At 35.6% G+C, this 14,710-nt stretch overlaps 1 protein-coding gene across 1 annotated transcript in view; it reads right to left on the bottom strand.

The window, feature by feature from the left end:
* The window catches only part of ROCK1 (Rho associated coiled-coil containing protein kinase 1), an 82,628-nt gene that overhangs the window by 40,488 nt on the left and 27,430 nt on the right, over positions 1 to 14,710 (bottom strand). The window contains exons 2-7 of the mRNA XM_030965161.1: positions 10,759 to 10,840; positions 6,959 to 7,059; positions 5,986 to 6,123; positions 4,614 to 4,789; positions 1,810 to 1,894; positions 21 to 165 (exon numbers count right to left, since the gene is read on the bottom strand). Coding sequence (XP_030821021.1) covers positions 21 to 165; positions 1,810 to 1,894; positions 4,614 to 4,789; positions 5,986 to 6,123; positions 6,959 to 7,059; positions 10,759 to 10,840 — 727 coding nt within the window. The remainder of the gene's footprint in view (positions 1 to 20; positions 166 to 1,809; positions 1,895 to 4,613; positions 4,790 to 5,985; positions 6,124 to 6,958; positions 7,060 to 10,758; positions 10,841 to 14,710) is intronic.

Here is a 14,710-nt window from a genome sequence, read left to right on the forward strand (position 1 = left end):
CTGATGATCTTACTACTCACCTACAAGCATCTCATACAAGAAGACTCCAACTGACCACCAGTCACATTCCCGCCCATAGTAACCATCCCCTCCCTGGGACTTCAGTACTTCAGGAGAGATGTAGTCTGGTGTTCCCACAGCCGTGTCACATCGTACCATTCCTTCCTACAAAACAGGGGAAAACAGCCAGGCCCAAATGTAAGTTCCAAAATCGCCAGTAAGTTCCATGAGCTTATGCAGCCTAAGCAACATCAACAGATCCACATAAAATTCTGTCAACAAACATTCTTTTTAAAATTTTTTTTAAATATATTTTTGAAGTCTAAGCTGCTAAAGCTAGAACAAAGCACTATATCTGTCAAACACAATGGAGGTTGCTTGAAAAACCTGTTAGTATCCAAGAAGTAATCAGAATTGCATCTAGGCCCTGCACACACCACACAGCCACTAATGCCAGTATAAATGTGTCATTTGATGACAGAATGTACTGTAAACAGTGAAAGCTCCTCTGTTAGCATAAATGGGTCAACATCAGGGATTTTAATAACAGGAACAGCTGAACTGCAAGTTTTTGGCCTCTGACACAAGATACTGAATGCTAGGAAGACTAAAGGTAGATAAGTCTTTGAAAATTTATGTAGAGAGGCTTCAAAACAGGTAACAGATGAGAAGAACGTTTGATGTTCCTCACACCCCTGAGAAAGTGCTCGCAGAACTGAGATCAGTCACACTGGAGCTGTCATCCAGAATGCTGAAGGTGTAACCACACATCGTTTTTCCACTGCCATTCAGGCACTTCTGAAATAATCCCATGCCATTCCTAGAAATGGATCAGTGGAAAAACTTGCATAAAAATACTTGCATAAGCAAGTAAAATAAATATTAATTTAGTGCGGCATATGCAGCAAATCCTAAATTAAGCTCCTGTGCTAAGCAGTTTTTCTTCTAGAGAATAACCTTTCACTTTCAGAAGACTAGAGGAACCAAGACTAGGCTCAAGACTACTAGGATTTTTACACATAGCCTGCACTTGGTTTTCATTGGTGCCTTTTATTCAGCAGCTAAGTACAGTAATTTATTCAAATCTCCTGAAATATGATGAAAATATATTGTACATATTACACCAACTCTACTATGTACCACATATTTCAGATTTCCAAAGATGTTTTCCTCAAATATACATGCAGGCTGAGACAAAACAGGCAGTTTTGTGTAGGGAACAGTGCTACACAGGTCACGAGTACTGTTGTTGAACTTTTTTTCTTTAATGACCTCAGAATGCATTTTTAAAAATAAGTAATTCTATGACATCTGTTTCTCTCAGATTTGTCCTCATGCTATGTCAGCAATGGCTAATAAGTAAAACTGGCATTAAGCAACTGGCATGTCAGTTTTGATTCTTTAATTTCTGGCACATTACATAAAAATCATCTCATTTCTTTGCTTTACTTTTTCATACCAAAATACTTAAAGAAATAACCCTGAGCATCTAGAGACAATCAAAGGCTTGACTTCAGAAAAGAAGAAAACTTCAGAAAAACTCTTCTCTAAAAAACAGTACTTGAAGAATCATTTCTGCACTTTACATTGCCACTGAATAAGATGCATGAATTACAGAATCATAGAATGATTTGGGTTGGAAGGGACCTTAAAGATCATCTAGTTCCTTTCACTAGGCCATGAAGAACAATAAGGGAACAGAGTACGCCCTTCTCATCTAGCTTAAAACTTTTCAGTATCTTTTCTTTTCACTTTTAAGTATGTTTTCCTTTCACAAACAGAAAAGTCTAATTACAAACATATGTTTACCTTGTTCATCTTCATACAAGTACCAAAATCTGCTAATTTTAAATGACCAGCTTTATCTAGCAGCATATTATCAGGCTTCACATCTCTGAAAGAAAAATATGTATTTTTAAAAGTAATCATTCAATTTATTAGATTTAACTTATGAAAACAATGGAAGTTAACTGATTTTCAGGTGCAACATTTTATGGAGAAACAGCAACATTAAAACATCACTATTGCCTCCACTTTTTTTTGCTTTCTCTAAGTATCACGACCAACAGAGACTGCTGAACAACAACATTTTTAAAAATTAGAACACTTCACTCATCAAATTTAATAGATCTGGACACTAGTTTTGAACTTCAAGTTCCTCACTGATTATGTCAAACAGTCATTGAAAACACAGATTCTTTCCTGTACCACTTCTATTTCAAGGGAACAACTGAATGTCATTTTCAAAATTCTATTATTGTGAACAAATATCTTCCCATGACTGAAGAGGAATATTAACTTATATCACTCTCCAAGTACTTCCACTTTAGAATTTTCATGAAGTAACTGGTAAAGTGCAGCATACTGATGTCATAGAACATACTGAAGCAGAACCGCAGTAAGAAACAATTACAAATTTCAGGAGAAAGTATATTTCAGAGACCTCAAAGGAGAACTCTGGCCATAACTGTCAGATGAAATGTAGTGCAAATGTACCAGTACATTCACAGAATAATTTTGGTTGGAAGGAATTTTTGTAAGACTCTCAGTTACCTGCCTGATCAAATTAGAGCTGCAAAGTCAGATTGGACTTCAAAGTTACATTACGTTACTCAGGGTCAAATCCAGGCAAGTTTTCTTTTTGGAGGATGAAGAATCCATAACCTTTCTCTTATAATGTTTGACCTCCCTCATAGTAGAAGAAACAACTCCTAATGAATAGCTAGGTATTACCCTGCTGCAACTTGTGTCATCCACTGCCTTTCATCTTTTCACCATGCAACTTCAAGCCTGGTCCACTTTTTTTATAAAGTCCTGCTTTCTGTCCTCCTGAACACTGTTCATGTTGTGAACAGAGACAGTGCTGATCCTGGCACCAAACCCCTGGGGAACTGCTGGTAGCTGACTGCTGCTGGACAGCACAATCTACTCAAGGAGTATCTAGACAGTTCTATCTGTTCAAACTGCACCTTTCTAACCCAGCTATATCTACAACCTTGCTGAAGTCAAGACAAACACTCTGCCTCATCAGTGAAGCCCATCATCTCAACACAGAAGGTAATTGCTTTGGGAAGGCATGTATTACCCTTAATAAATCCATGCAGGCTGCTCACCATCACCTCTCCATCCGCACGCTCAAAAACGGTTTCCTGACAATTTAATCCAACTGCCCTTAGGCTGCCTAGCCTTCAGCTCCTCTCCCTCCCCCCAGCCCTTCTTGGGGTGAGACAACTGTGCCATTTGTTTCCTTCCAGTCATCTGGAATCTCCTAATTCCCACACACCTTCCAAGGTGACAGAGAGCAGTATCACAATGCTACTTGGCAGCTCCCTCACCACCCATGGCATGTCCCACCGTGTGCCCTGGACATGTGCATATCCAGTTTGCACAACTGGGACTCAGCTTGATCTTCCTCTGCAGAGCAATGCTTTCCTCTCCCAAGCTCTGCCACTGGGCACAAGACCCAAGAGGCCTGAAAGCAGACCTTATCAATGAAGGCTGGGCAAAGGCAGCAGCCTCAGCCATTCCCATGTCCTTTGTCACTCAGCCCCTGACCCATTAAGCAGTAGGCCCATATTTTCATAAGTTCCTTTTCATTCATCAGAGTTGAACAGATTAACTACAGGGGAAAACAAACTTAAAAAAAAATCTCCTGGTGTCAAAATAATCTAAATTTTCATGAAAAAAACCTCTCTGTGCTGCTGGCATCTTCTAATGTCTGCTTTCTAAAGCTTGCAATACACACGTACAAATGGTTCATTCAGCCAGATAATTTACCCATTAGATGCAGCATAGCTACATAATTAATGATGCTCTAGATCCTACTCAAGCAATGGATTAGTAGTTTATTTTGCTTTGTGTTAGCCTTTTTTGCAAAAGCTTACATGTTAACACTGATCTTGTGAACAAATTACAAACTGAAAATGTATATACTATAGTGTGTACTACACACTACTCAAATTCTTCCTGTATTTTCTGTTGAAAAATTTATTCTTCTGCTCCCAGTTAATACAATTAAAAGCTAGAAACAGATACAAGTTCAAATATCAAAAAGAAAACTTCTCAACCTATCAAAGAAAAGATTACATTTCACTTTAGGGCAAGTACATAATATGAAATTAATCCGAGTCCCTTTGCTCTTTGCTCTGCGTCTCAATTTTCCATTTTGCCCTTCACAAGAAAACATATGGCTGGGAGATTTTCCTCACATTGTTCACAGATTCTTGTTTAATGGGTCATTGAGGCTTCAAACGCCTAGCAGAGAATTAATTCCTAACAGTGGATACTACTGTGATCAAATTCCCTAAACAGCTTTTTCTAATCAAAAGAAAAGAATGCTCACACCATTTTTGTTCTTGTTACCTCTTGGTAAAATGGAACAATTTTATTGCTCCCCAAACTGAGGAACATCAGCCCCCTGAAAACCTTTACTTTGACTATATCACCTCAGACTTACAGTTTCTGATGGCAAAAACTTTTCAATTTCTAAGATGGAATAATTATAGAATAACAATAAAAAAGTAGTATCTTGAATTTTAAAACTGCCTAAACTGAAGTAATTCTGGCAGCATCAGGAAATAAACAACCCTATATAATATCTTTTTCTTTCTCACCTGTGTATAAAACCCATTGAATGAATTGCATCTAATGCAAGTACAACTTCAGCAGTATAAAATCTTGCCCATTTCTCTGGAACATCGTAGTTACTCATTAAATTCACAAGGTCCCCACCAGGCATGTATTCCATCACCATGTAAAGGTAACGGTCATCTTGGAATGCGTAAAATAACTGCAAAAAAGCAAAAACAAAAAATAAGCCAGTTATGTTCTTTGCTTGTTGGCAAATCAAAGGCATTTCTGTGCAAGCTGATTTCCAAAGTAACAGAATTGCTAATAACTGCAGCAACTCTGTATCATTCAGCAAACCTTCTAAAAAGAAGTTAACCTCTAGAGCCAGATCCTCCATCTCCTTACATTACCCTGGAGAAAGTAGAGTTCTGGTTACAAATTATGATTAGTGAATTTGCTACAATGAATTTTGAGATCATTTTAAAGAAAGCTCATTACACTTAGACAAATGCTTTTTCTTTCTCACTGGGATGTTAGTGGACCCATATACAAAGACAAAATTAAAATTACTCTGTTGCAAACATCTGCCCAATTCTACTTGTATTATCAGTAAGTGTTTCTTTTTCTATTATCAACATTTATTTATTATATAGAAAATGAGCCTAAACTTTAAACAATAAAAATATTTCCTTTAAAGTTGCCAGCCCTCTGTTCAACATGAGTAGTGCAAGCAGATTTTTCTTAACTTAAAACTGGATGAAATTCCTAAGTTTTATTCTGCACAATCACACCCAGACAGATAGTAAAGCAGTTACCCATTTGACTTGGGTAAATCTTGAATGAGTTTGTGTAATTCCAAGCTAACAGAAGAATTTACATGCTTAAGGGTAAGAACAGTTTAAATTAACAAGATGACATGTGCACACACAATGCTCGATGATTGGTTCAGGCATGTTCCTTAGAACTTCAAAGGCAGCAGTGCCTCCCAAGAAACTGTCAGTGAGAACACTGAAATGGGGAAAAAATAACCAGAGCAGGCATAATTTGCAAAGATGCACACAGAAATCAGAATTTACAGAAGCTCTGTCTTAAGTATGTCTTTCTGGTATGCTTACTGGTATGCTGGATGATTCAAAAAACTACTCCAGAGCAGATGCACCAAAATATATCTGGCAAAGAGTTTTAATAATAAAGAGAATAGTTTATCATGTAAATGTGAAAAAATACAGTTTGAAGCAAGTGTTATACTTGCTCTTTTGTATAGCATTGCTATAAAAAATTGCTATTATCTTAGTCATGTATGCCCTACCAGACCAAAAAAACAAAAGAGACTTCAAAACATGTAATTCCAGGTCATGCAGTGTCACAACCAAACTATTCTATAATGCCAATAGTTTAAAAGTAGTATCACTTTACCTGAACAACCCAGGGACTATTAGCAAAAGCCATAATATCCCTTTCTTCCCAGAAGAATGCAGAATCAGATCTTTTTATCATCTCAAATTTGCTCAGAAGTTTCATAGCATACACTCTCCTTGAGGATTTATGCCTTACCTGTGAAGACAAATGTGACACACGGAACATATTAGTTTGCCATATTAACATATGAAGAACATCACTGAAAACATTACTTTTCCCACTTTACCATTTAACAGCCTTTATAAGACTCTTCACATTACTATAAAGGATTCTATACTGTACATCCACAAAATAATTACATCTGACAATGCACTACTTTTAAAATACTTGCTAGAACTTTTCAACTCAGAAGTCCATAGGCATAAGAGTCACATTAATCTGCATGTATGTGCCTTTAAAAGGACAAATATTGGCAGTTAGTGATGTTAAATACCATAAAGTTAAAACTATAAGCATTTTCCAGAGTTCATTAGCAGATGTGTATACTTGCTGCTGTATCTCCAGTTTCTCCCACCAGCACTCGGTTAAATAAAGCAGGATTAACAAGCCTGGCTGCTAACCTATCACAAACAACACACATCTCTCATCTGTGAGAACTATGTCCACAAAAATCTGGTGTAGTCCCTGAACTGGCAGAAACTCTTCTAGCCCTTAAGACTTCTTCAAGTGTCCATGTAAACAGTGGTAAAGGCTAATTTTCTTGATTATGAGTAATACACATTCCATTTTAAGAGAGAAGACTTCAATGCAAAACAAGTACTTGTGCAATTGGACAGGACTGAAATAGGACATTTTCAAAAACATTTCCATAAATTGTAAAGGAATAAAATTTCACTGAGCCAAAGGCTTTAATATTTAAGACTGCATCTTCTGAACACTACACTGAGAAACAGATGCATGAACTGAGAAACAGATGCATGAGCAAATACTACAGAATACATTCAAATGTACAACTAGAAGCTCAACTTACCAACTGAACCTCCCCAAATGCCCCTCTACCGATCACCTTCACCACTTCATAATCTTCAGCTTTCATGCGCAGATCTCTCATTTTATTTACTGTGTCTTTATCTACATGGAAAAAAATTCACATTTTATATATAGCCAACTTAATTAAACCCATTTGTCTAACTTCAATTTTTCATCGTTTTTAGAAGAACTGCTGCTCAAAGAACCTACACAGCCATCGAAAAATTCTCTGCAAGAATGCATGACCTTATTCTCACAACCAGTTACCAAAACCTGATATAACCTAATGCAATGACTCTAACGTACAATCCTATTACAGGAGATCTTAATTTAGAAATTTTGTTTAAAATAATTACATTAAAAAAAAAGCTGTGCAAAAATTTCATATACAGCATGATCCTGCTTGCAAGTTGATCAGTATAAAAATATTATTTCTGAATAAATATGCAACACAGCTGGGAAAGTGTATAAGAAAATACATTACAAGACACTTGAAAAAAATATTTTTTGAAAAAAGTTAAGCTTTTCTGCACTTTCATGATTCCTAACACTCAAAAAAAGTAGATTTTAATTTAAAACACGCAGTGGGAATCACTGCAATTATTTATATAAACCTGTCATTCTATAAACTAGAATAATTTACAAACTCCCAGTGGGCAGATATTCTAATTCTAATTCCAAATTTGGTAAAAGATTAAAACAGTCTATTTTAATCCATGTGGGTCAACACTGGCATGAGACTACGTAGAAAAGCTTCATGCTTCAGTATTTCTAAAAGCCAGGAAGTTCTACTAAAACAGAAATGCTTCTAATAAAAAAATAATGCAACGGTATTTTATTTTCAAAAATGGTATTCTAGGCCTAAAAGCAAAGTTCAGAGAGAAGTAAGGACAGGGGAAGAAAAAGGAGGAGAAATAAGATATTTTATGTTCATACACTAAAAACTGACAGAACAGTTGACAGAAAATTATCATTAGATTTCTAGCGACACAGGCCACAATCTAAAACAAAAGCTGCCTATCTACAATAAAAATTCAGTAAGATTTTATTACCTCAAGAGGAACAAACATAGTTCTGTTTGAATAAATACTCTGCAGCATTATTATCTAATGTAAAGCAACCATTTACAATGCAGCATAGTACAGGCTTATTCCGGTAAATTATAGCAAAATTTTAAATTCTGAAAAATTCTTCCACATAGAGATCAAAATACTTAGTAGTTCCAACAAATAATGCATTGCCTTATTTGCCCTGGTGACAACTAGCTTACAGAAGAGGAGGAGCAAGATTGCACAGAAATAAAATGCAGTAATTTTCATGGCAGCAATTTTCTAGCTATTGCTAACTTCCTCCCTAGTAATCTCACAACAGGAGGTTCACCTCTTCTGAACAAAAAAGCCTAAGCACAATATGAATCCTTTAAATGGTATTCAATCACAAGCATTGCCTTTGAACAAAGCAGAATTAAGGAAAATACATCTGAACAGCAACCTAAGCTAAGGATTTTAAAATGTAAGCCAAGCTTCTGATCAGTTGCAAATTGAGATTTACTGAAATTTATTGAAATTGAGATACATACTAATATACTCACACAGCTATCTTCAGAGAACACCTTATAGTAACAACAGTGTTGGAAATTCAACCTCCATACTCTAGATCTGTTAAACAAGGTTTATCAGGCTGCAATAGACTTCAATAGGCAGTTCCTTATCTCCCAGGACCAGTGGAGGACCTGCCCAGTTTATGCTGTATGAACAGCTGGGGTGGCTCCCATGGCAAAATCACCCTCTCCCAACTTGCCCTGAACTTTGGGTATAGGCTCAGATGCTGCCTTGAAATAAACTGAGTCACCACTGCAAGGCAGGGCTCTCAGATACCTGCAATACTCATTTCATTCTTTTAATTCTATATGGTAGAGAAACAATAAGGTTCTACGTTTGCAAAAATCATCCTCACAACCTCCGCCGGTAGAGGCAGATGTTGGAGGCTCCACAAATATACAATGTAAATTAGGGAGAAGTAAAGAGGGGATAAGGAGTGGTTCATAGGGCAATCAGTCCACAAAATAAAGGAAGCAAACTCCCATTTTATTTGCCATCCAGAAATTTATTTTAGATTTCTGCAATAATGTTGCAAACCAGGCAGCTGATACCACAAAAAGATATTTTAAACAGTTTCCTAATAAAATAAACATGAAAATGCTTTTTAAAATTTTTTTAATAGAAATTCAAGGCAAACTAAGACTTGACAGTTCTCTCTAAGGCCACTACTCACACATCCACAGCTTGCTTTCATATTTCAGCAAACACTGCAAGTTAATGTTTCAAAGGCAGTTTGAAGGGAACTAATGTGTTCTGTTCTCCACCTTCAGATTACTTCAGGTCACATCCTACACAGTATATAATTTATACCTAAAAGATATTCATTATCAGGTTGTAAATGTAAAAGTTTTCTTTCACTCAGCCCCTATTGCCAAAGTGAAGCTTTTTGAGACACACTAATGATTTCACTACTCATAAAAATTACATTCAAATTATCTGTTGCAATGAGTATTTCCTTTGCCTGATACAACTTCTCTTTTCTCCAAGAGTTTCACCACACCTTCTCAGTAAATAACTGAGTATACAAAATGTGCATGTAACTCAGCATATGGTATCAACACAGTTTGAACTGTGAAAAGTTAAACAGAACATTTGAGCTTAGGCTTTCAGTAACCAGCTTACGTGCAAATGAGCCATCAAACACATCCAGTGGACTCAAATATTCACACAAATGGAGATTAATGTAAAATAATCACCACAAATTCACTGTCACACGTTACAGTTGCACCCAATAAACCATTTGAAAACACCGTGGAAAAAAAAAACCATTCCACATAAATTTCAAAGTAAAGACAAAAATTATTTTAGTCAAATTATTTTAAATTTACCACAGAAAATATTTATTACAAAATTGAATTGAATTGCTTAAGCCTGCAAAAATTTAACAGTATTACCTTAATTTCAAGTTTCACCCATTTAGTCTACAGGCAGAAACAAGTCTTCAATCAGCAAACATTTCTGCCACAATCTTCAGAATTTGCCGGTTTGGCAGCCTTCACTAAAGTTTTGATTTATAAATGCCTTTTCTGGGGTTTTCTTTGTTTGTATCTTGACTTTTAAATTATGAAAATTATGGAATTATTATTTCTATTTAAAAATCAACTTTACTATTTTAAAATGTTATTATAGAGTATAATGTGCAGGAAATCTTGCAGTGGAAAAATACAAAGTAAATGCAGAGAATTCTGCAGACACATCAGCTGCACACACAAGTAAATGCATCAGCTATGCAGAGTAAGATTTTCATGAAAAGAGACCTTTTATACTAAAAAACCCAAAAGCTTACAAAATAATGCTCCAATTCTGTTAGTGAACAAATATTTAATATGATTCCATGCCATTGTATACATCACTATGCCATTTTACTGTTAATTGCTTATGATATCCTAGTACATGAAAATAGAAAACAAGTTATGGGAATCCAGGGAGTTGCCCTAACAAAGACAAGAGGCCTTTCTCTTAAAAGGCTTTGTGCCACTTCAGACAAGGCCACTTACAGGGGCAACAGATTGGACATTCAATTGCTGGGGATGAGATTTGCATAGGCAGCTGTCACTGCTCAGTGGGAAAATAAATAAGACTCTTGCACCCAAAAACTCAATGCACTCCCAACCCCTAGCTACCTTTCCAAGAGCTAGAGCAGGTGTTTTCTTTCTGTTATGACTTCTGTTATTTAGTAAATTAAACATTAAATACTTACACCTGTTTAAGAAGTTATCAATGTTCTTGTTTTTTCTTAAGGCTGGAAAATCCAAGTCATATACCAAAGCATCTAATCCATCCTGAAAAAACACAATCAAAACAACAAGCAAAATTAAGTATTTGAAAAAATAATTACACATGCTACTAACTAAAGAGCCACATTAAAAAAACAGTTGTCCCTATCAATCTTCCATGCAAATGAAATCATTCACATTTATTTAATGACTGTTAGCAGTTATGTGAAACAGCTGTTACTCCTTCACTTCCATGGGACTCATCAAAATTTAATTCCATATGCTTCTATGTATTATTACCTTAATTAGCTCCATACTTACATGAAAATAATAACTTTTTTCCAAATACAAAAAGAATAGCAGTTCTAATGAAGTTCAGTAATATTAAAAAGTCACAGTGCATCACATAGTAGGCATTTGAACATGAAATGGCAACTGGCAAATAGGACAAAGATGGTAATTTAATTCACAGAATCAAACCCCTGCATTTTATCGATTGAATTCAGTGTGAATTCTCATGAACAAGATGTTGGCTTTATACACTTCTACATAAATCTAGAAACAAACAGCCACAAGCCCATCTGGCACTACTACAACAGCATACATCCCTATAATCAAAAGCAAACCAAACACCATCAGAAAACCAAAGCGAAAAATACAACAAAGAAGGAGATCATTTTAAGGTCTCATTAAGTGCTGTGAACTTTGCGAAACAGTTTAAGTCTAAGTTTGTCACTAGGTATAAATGACTCCTCAGTGGGTAGCATCTTCTTGGAGAAAGACTAAACTCAGTTTTTTGGCTGAAAACCACAGATTTGGCTTTGACTTGAAAATGATCAAGTATTCTAGGAATTATGTAACAAAGAATCAAAGTGCATTAGGGAGTCCTGTCTCTCAGATAAGTGTAAGTGACAACAGGGACAAAGGTCTTAAAATACAAATTGATGAATGCTACCAAAGCATGCCAGAGATGCGCTGCTATTTACTTGTCCTAGGTGTTTATGTTACCTACTTTTAACCTGCTTGGAGTGAGATATTAGACCAGACATATCTTTGATCTGATCAGTTCAGATCTGACTAGACCTAATTTGATTGCTTTCAGCTTTTAAAAGGATTTTCCTATCCTTTTTTCAGGATTGAAAACTGATCCATCAGTCTTTGCTAAGTATATCAAGTAACTATGTCTGAACAACAGCTAGAGCATAAGCTTTCTGAAAGCTTATTTTCCAGGAATATGTAGTTGAGAACACATTTGATTTAGATTGCAATATTTGTCTTCGATATTTCACTCCAAATTCAAACCTATTTTTCACCTCAGTCTTTACAACTGACTTTTAATTATAAAAAATCCCAAGGGCCATATCCCAATAATTTTGAAAAATCAAAATTATTTCTTGGTTTGCAGTCGTCAGTTTTAAAATATGAGAGACAGCCATTATTTACTTCATATATAATAAGAATAAACAGTAAAATCATGCTAGAATTTTAACACAGGCACCTCCAAGGATAATCAGAATAACTTTAAAGGTTAGATAATCTTAAAATTGTCAATTTCATAAAAACATTCCTTTTTAAAGCTACCTCTGCCTACAGTGGCTCATTTTGAACTAAGAAATGCTAAAATGAAAATTATACAAAACAAGAAAAGCATCACAGTATTTCACTTCTCTAAAATAAAGTCAGATTTTTTATCTTGTGCATTAAAGGATCATCTTTTTGGACTGACACTGATGGTGAAAAAAGAAAGCAAATTGCAAGGAAACAACACTAAACCAGTCAGTAGTAAAAACAATAGAGTAAGAGGCCAACAACAATTTGGACTCAAGGCAGATACAGAAATAAAACTATGAAGGTAGGGTAACTAATTTGGTGAGAAATACTTGGCAAACTACTAAGAGACACCTTTTCCAAAGACACATTGAAAATATCCAGGAAATCCAGGAAAAAACTTAAAATTCTTTGGTTCTGTTGAATAAATTTAAGGGGGAACCATGATAATGCTTGCACAGCAGTACAAAGTCCACCAGCAGCTTCTGTGCATTTATCTCCATGCTGTGTGAAGCAGAAGGAAAACACCAGCTAGGAGGCTGCTGGGTCCCATCCAGTGATTTTTAAAAGCAAATTAGAGATGGCAATGAACTGTCAAAATCTGGGGTTCAGTCTGCTATGAAGCCTTCCAATCTGTAGAGTCAATTGATTTGTCCAGGTCCACAGTTAACACAAAACTGACCCACCCCAAGCAGAAGCACAAAATTCTCAAATTCTGGTTGGCTCTGGGGTTGTGCAATTATCTGTTTCAACTCAGGGCTTGCTTCAAAAGGCAAAATTCAGTCTTTTTCTTTATAGGAAGGGAGGTTTTAAACACTGAATACAAAAACATACAAAAAATGGCAATATGTTTAAATTCATAACATCAATCTTACTTTTGTATCATACTTTTTCTTTCAAAATACTAAAATATAAGCCCATGCCTAAAGAAGCAGGAAGTACAGAAAAGGGCATGGTTTCCTTCATGTCTAAGACATGTTAGGTATTTTGTTGTGTTATTTTTAGAAGTTTTAATTTAAAGATGGGAAAAAGTATACAAATTCACTTTTAACATGCAAAAGCAAATTTCAATACTGTTTAATTCAGAATTCACCATGTACAATGTTTCCTGTTCTGTTCTTCACTTCCAGTTCTTAGATATGAACTCTATCAATTAAAATACTTAACAACTCTGAAATACAGAGAATACATTCAAGCTTGAATAAAATACATTCAAGCTCTTGATCTTCCATCCATTTCAAATCATATTTCAAGATCATGCAAACAATATCTAAGGAAGCTACATGCCAAGAATTGCTTATTTAAAAGGCTCTTCAAGAATCAGCTTCCCTTCACTACAGTATCCAGAGAATAAACTAATCTGGTTCAAAACTTACATTAAAAAAGGTAAGGATGGGTGATATGCTATAATTAAGAGACTTACAAATCCTTAACTCTCAAAATAATTATTTTCTTCAACTGAAGTAAGTTTCTGAAGAAAAAAAAGACCTTGGTATTATTTTAGTGTCAGACTGCAAATGCAAGACTACGCTTGAAGCAATTTTATGGAATCATAATTAATGGAAGTAAAATACTTAGGATACCTAGTGTATAACAGAAAATATGAAACAGCTTTACTTCCATTAGCTAAAGCAGAAGAACTTGCAAACACTACAATCTGTCCCAGCACAAAGGAAGCACAGAAGCACAGCTATTTTTAAATGGTATCACTAGTGGACAAACAGGGAGGAGTACACAAAGTCAAAGTGAGCACTGGTTCAAAGTGGAGCGGGTCAGAGAGATGGGAACATACTATGGAGTTGTAGAAATAATGCCTTGCAGAGAAAGGGTTAAGTCCAAATAAGACATGATCATTACTGCCAGTGGCTGCTGAGATAGCTCATCTCTCAGCTTTCTTCATCCCATTTTGGTCAAGCTTTCAATACGTCCTCTGACTTTTTTGCCAACACAGAAAGGAAGGGACATCATCTTTCCATCAAGACCTATAGCAGCCATACTCTTCTCCTCATTGTAACAGGCAACCATACCTCCAGTAATTCCATGCACTGTATCAAAACAAGACAGCCTCAATTTTATGATGGCTTTTTCCTCCACTTGGATGGGTGCCATGTTTTTTTAGCATGTATCTTCTTTAAATACAGCACATTCCATACTTCTTGGAAACATATATTGTGGCTTAGAGGTATTTTCAGCTAGCACTAAGTTCTACCTTATTTTGTCATTACAGAGCAATTTTCCTGTTTAGCTTTCAGGTCTACACAGACATTTTCCTTTTATTAAATTAGATTACTAAAATAAAATTAGATTACTAAAATAAATTGGTTTATACCTCCACTTACATGGTAATAGTATTTCAGAGGTGATTAAAAAAGAACAGGGGAAAAACTT

The sequence above is a fragment of the Camarhynchus parvulus genome, chromosome 2, assembly GCF_901933205.1.
Source record: "Camarhynchus parvulus chromosome 2, STF_HiC, whole genome shotgun sequence".
Lineage (NCBI taxonomy): Eukaryota > Metazoa > Chordata > Aves > Passeriformes > Thraupidae > Camarhynchus > Camarhynchus parvulus.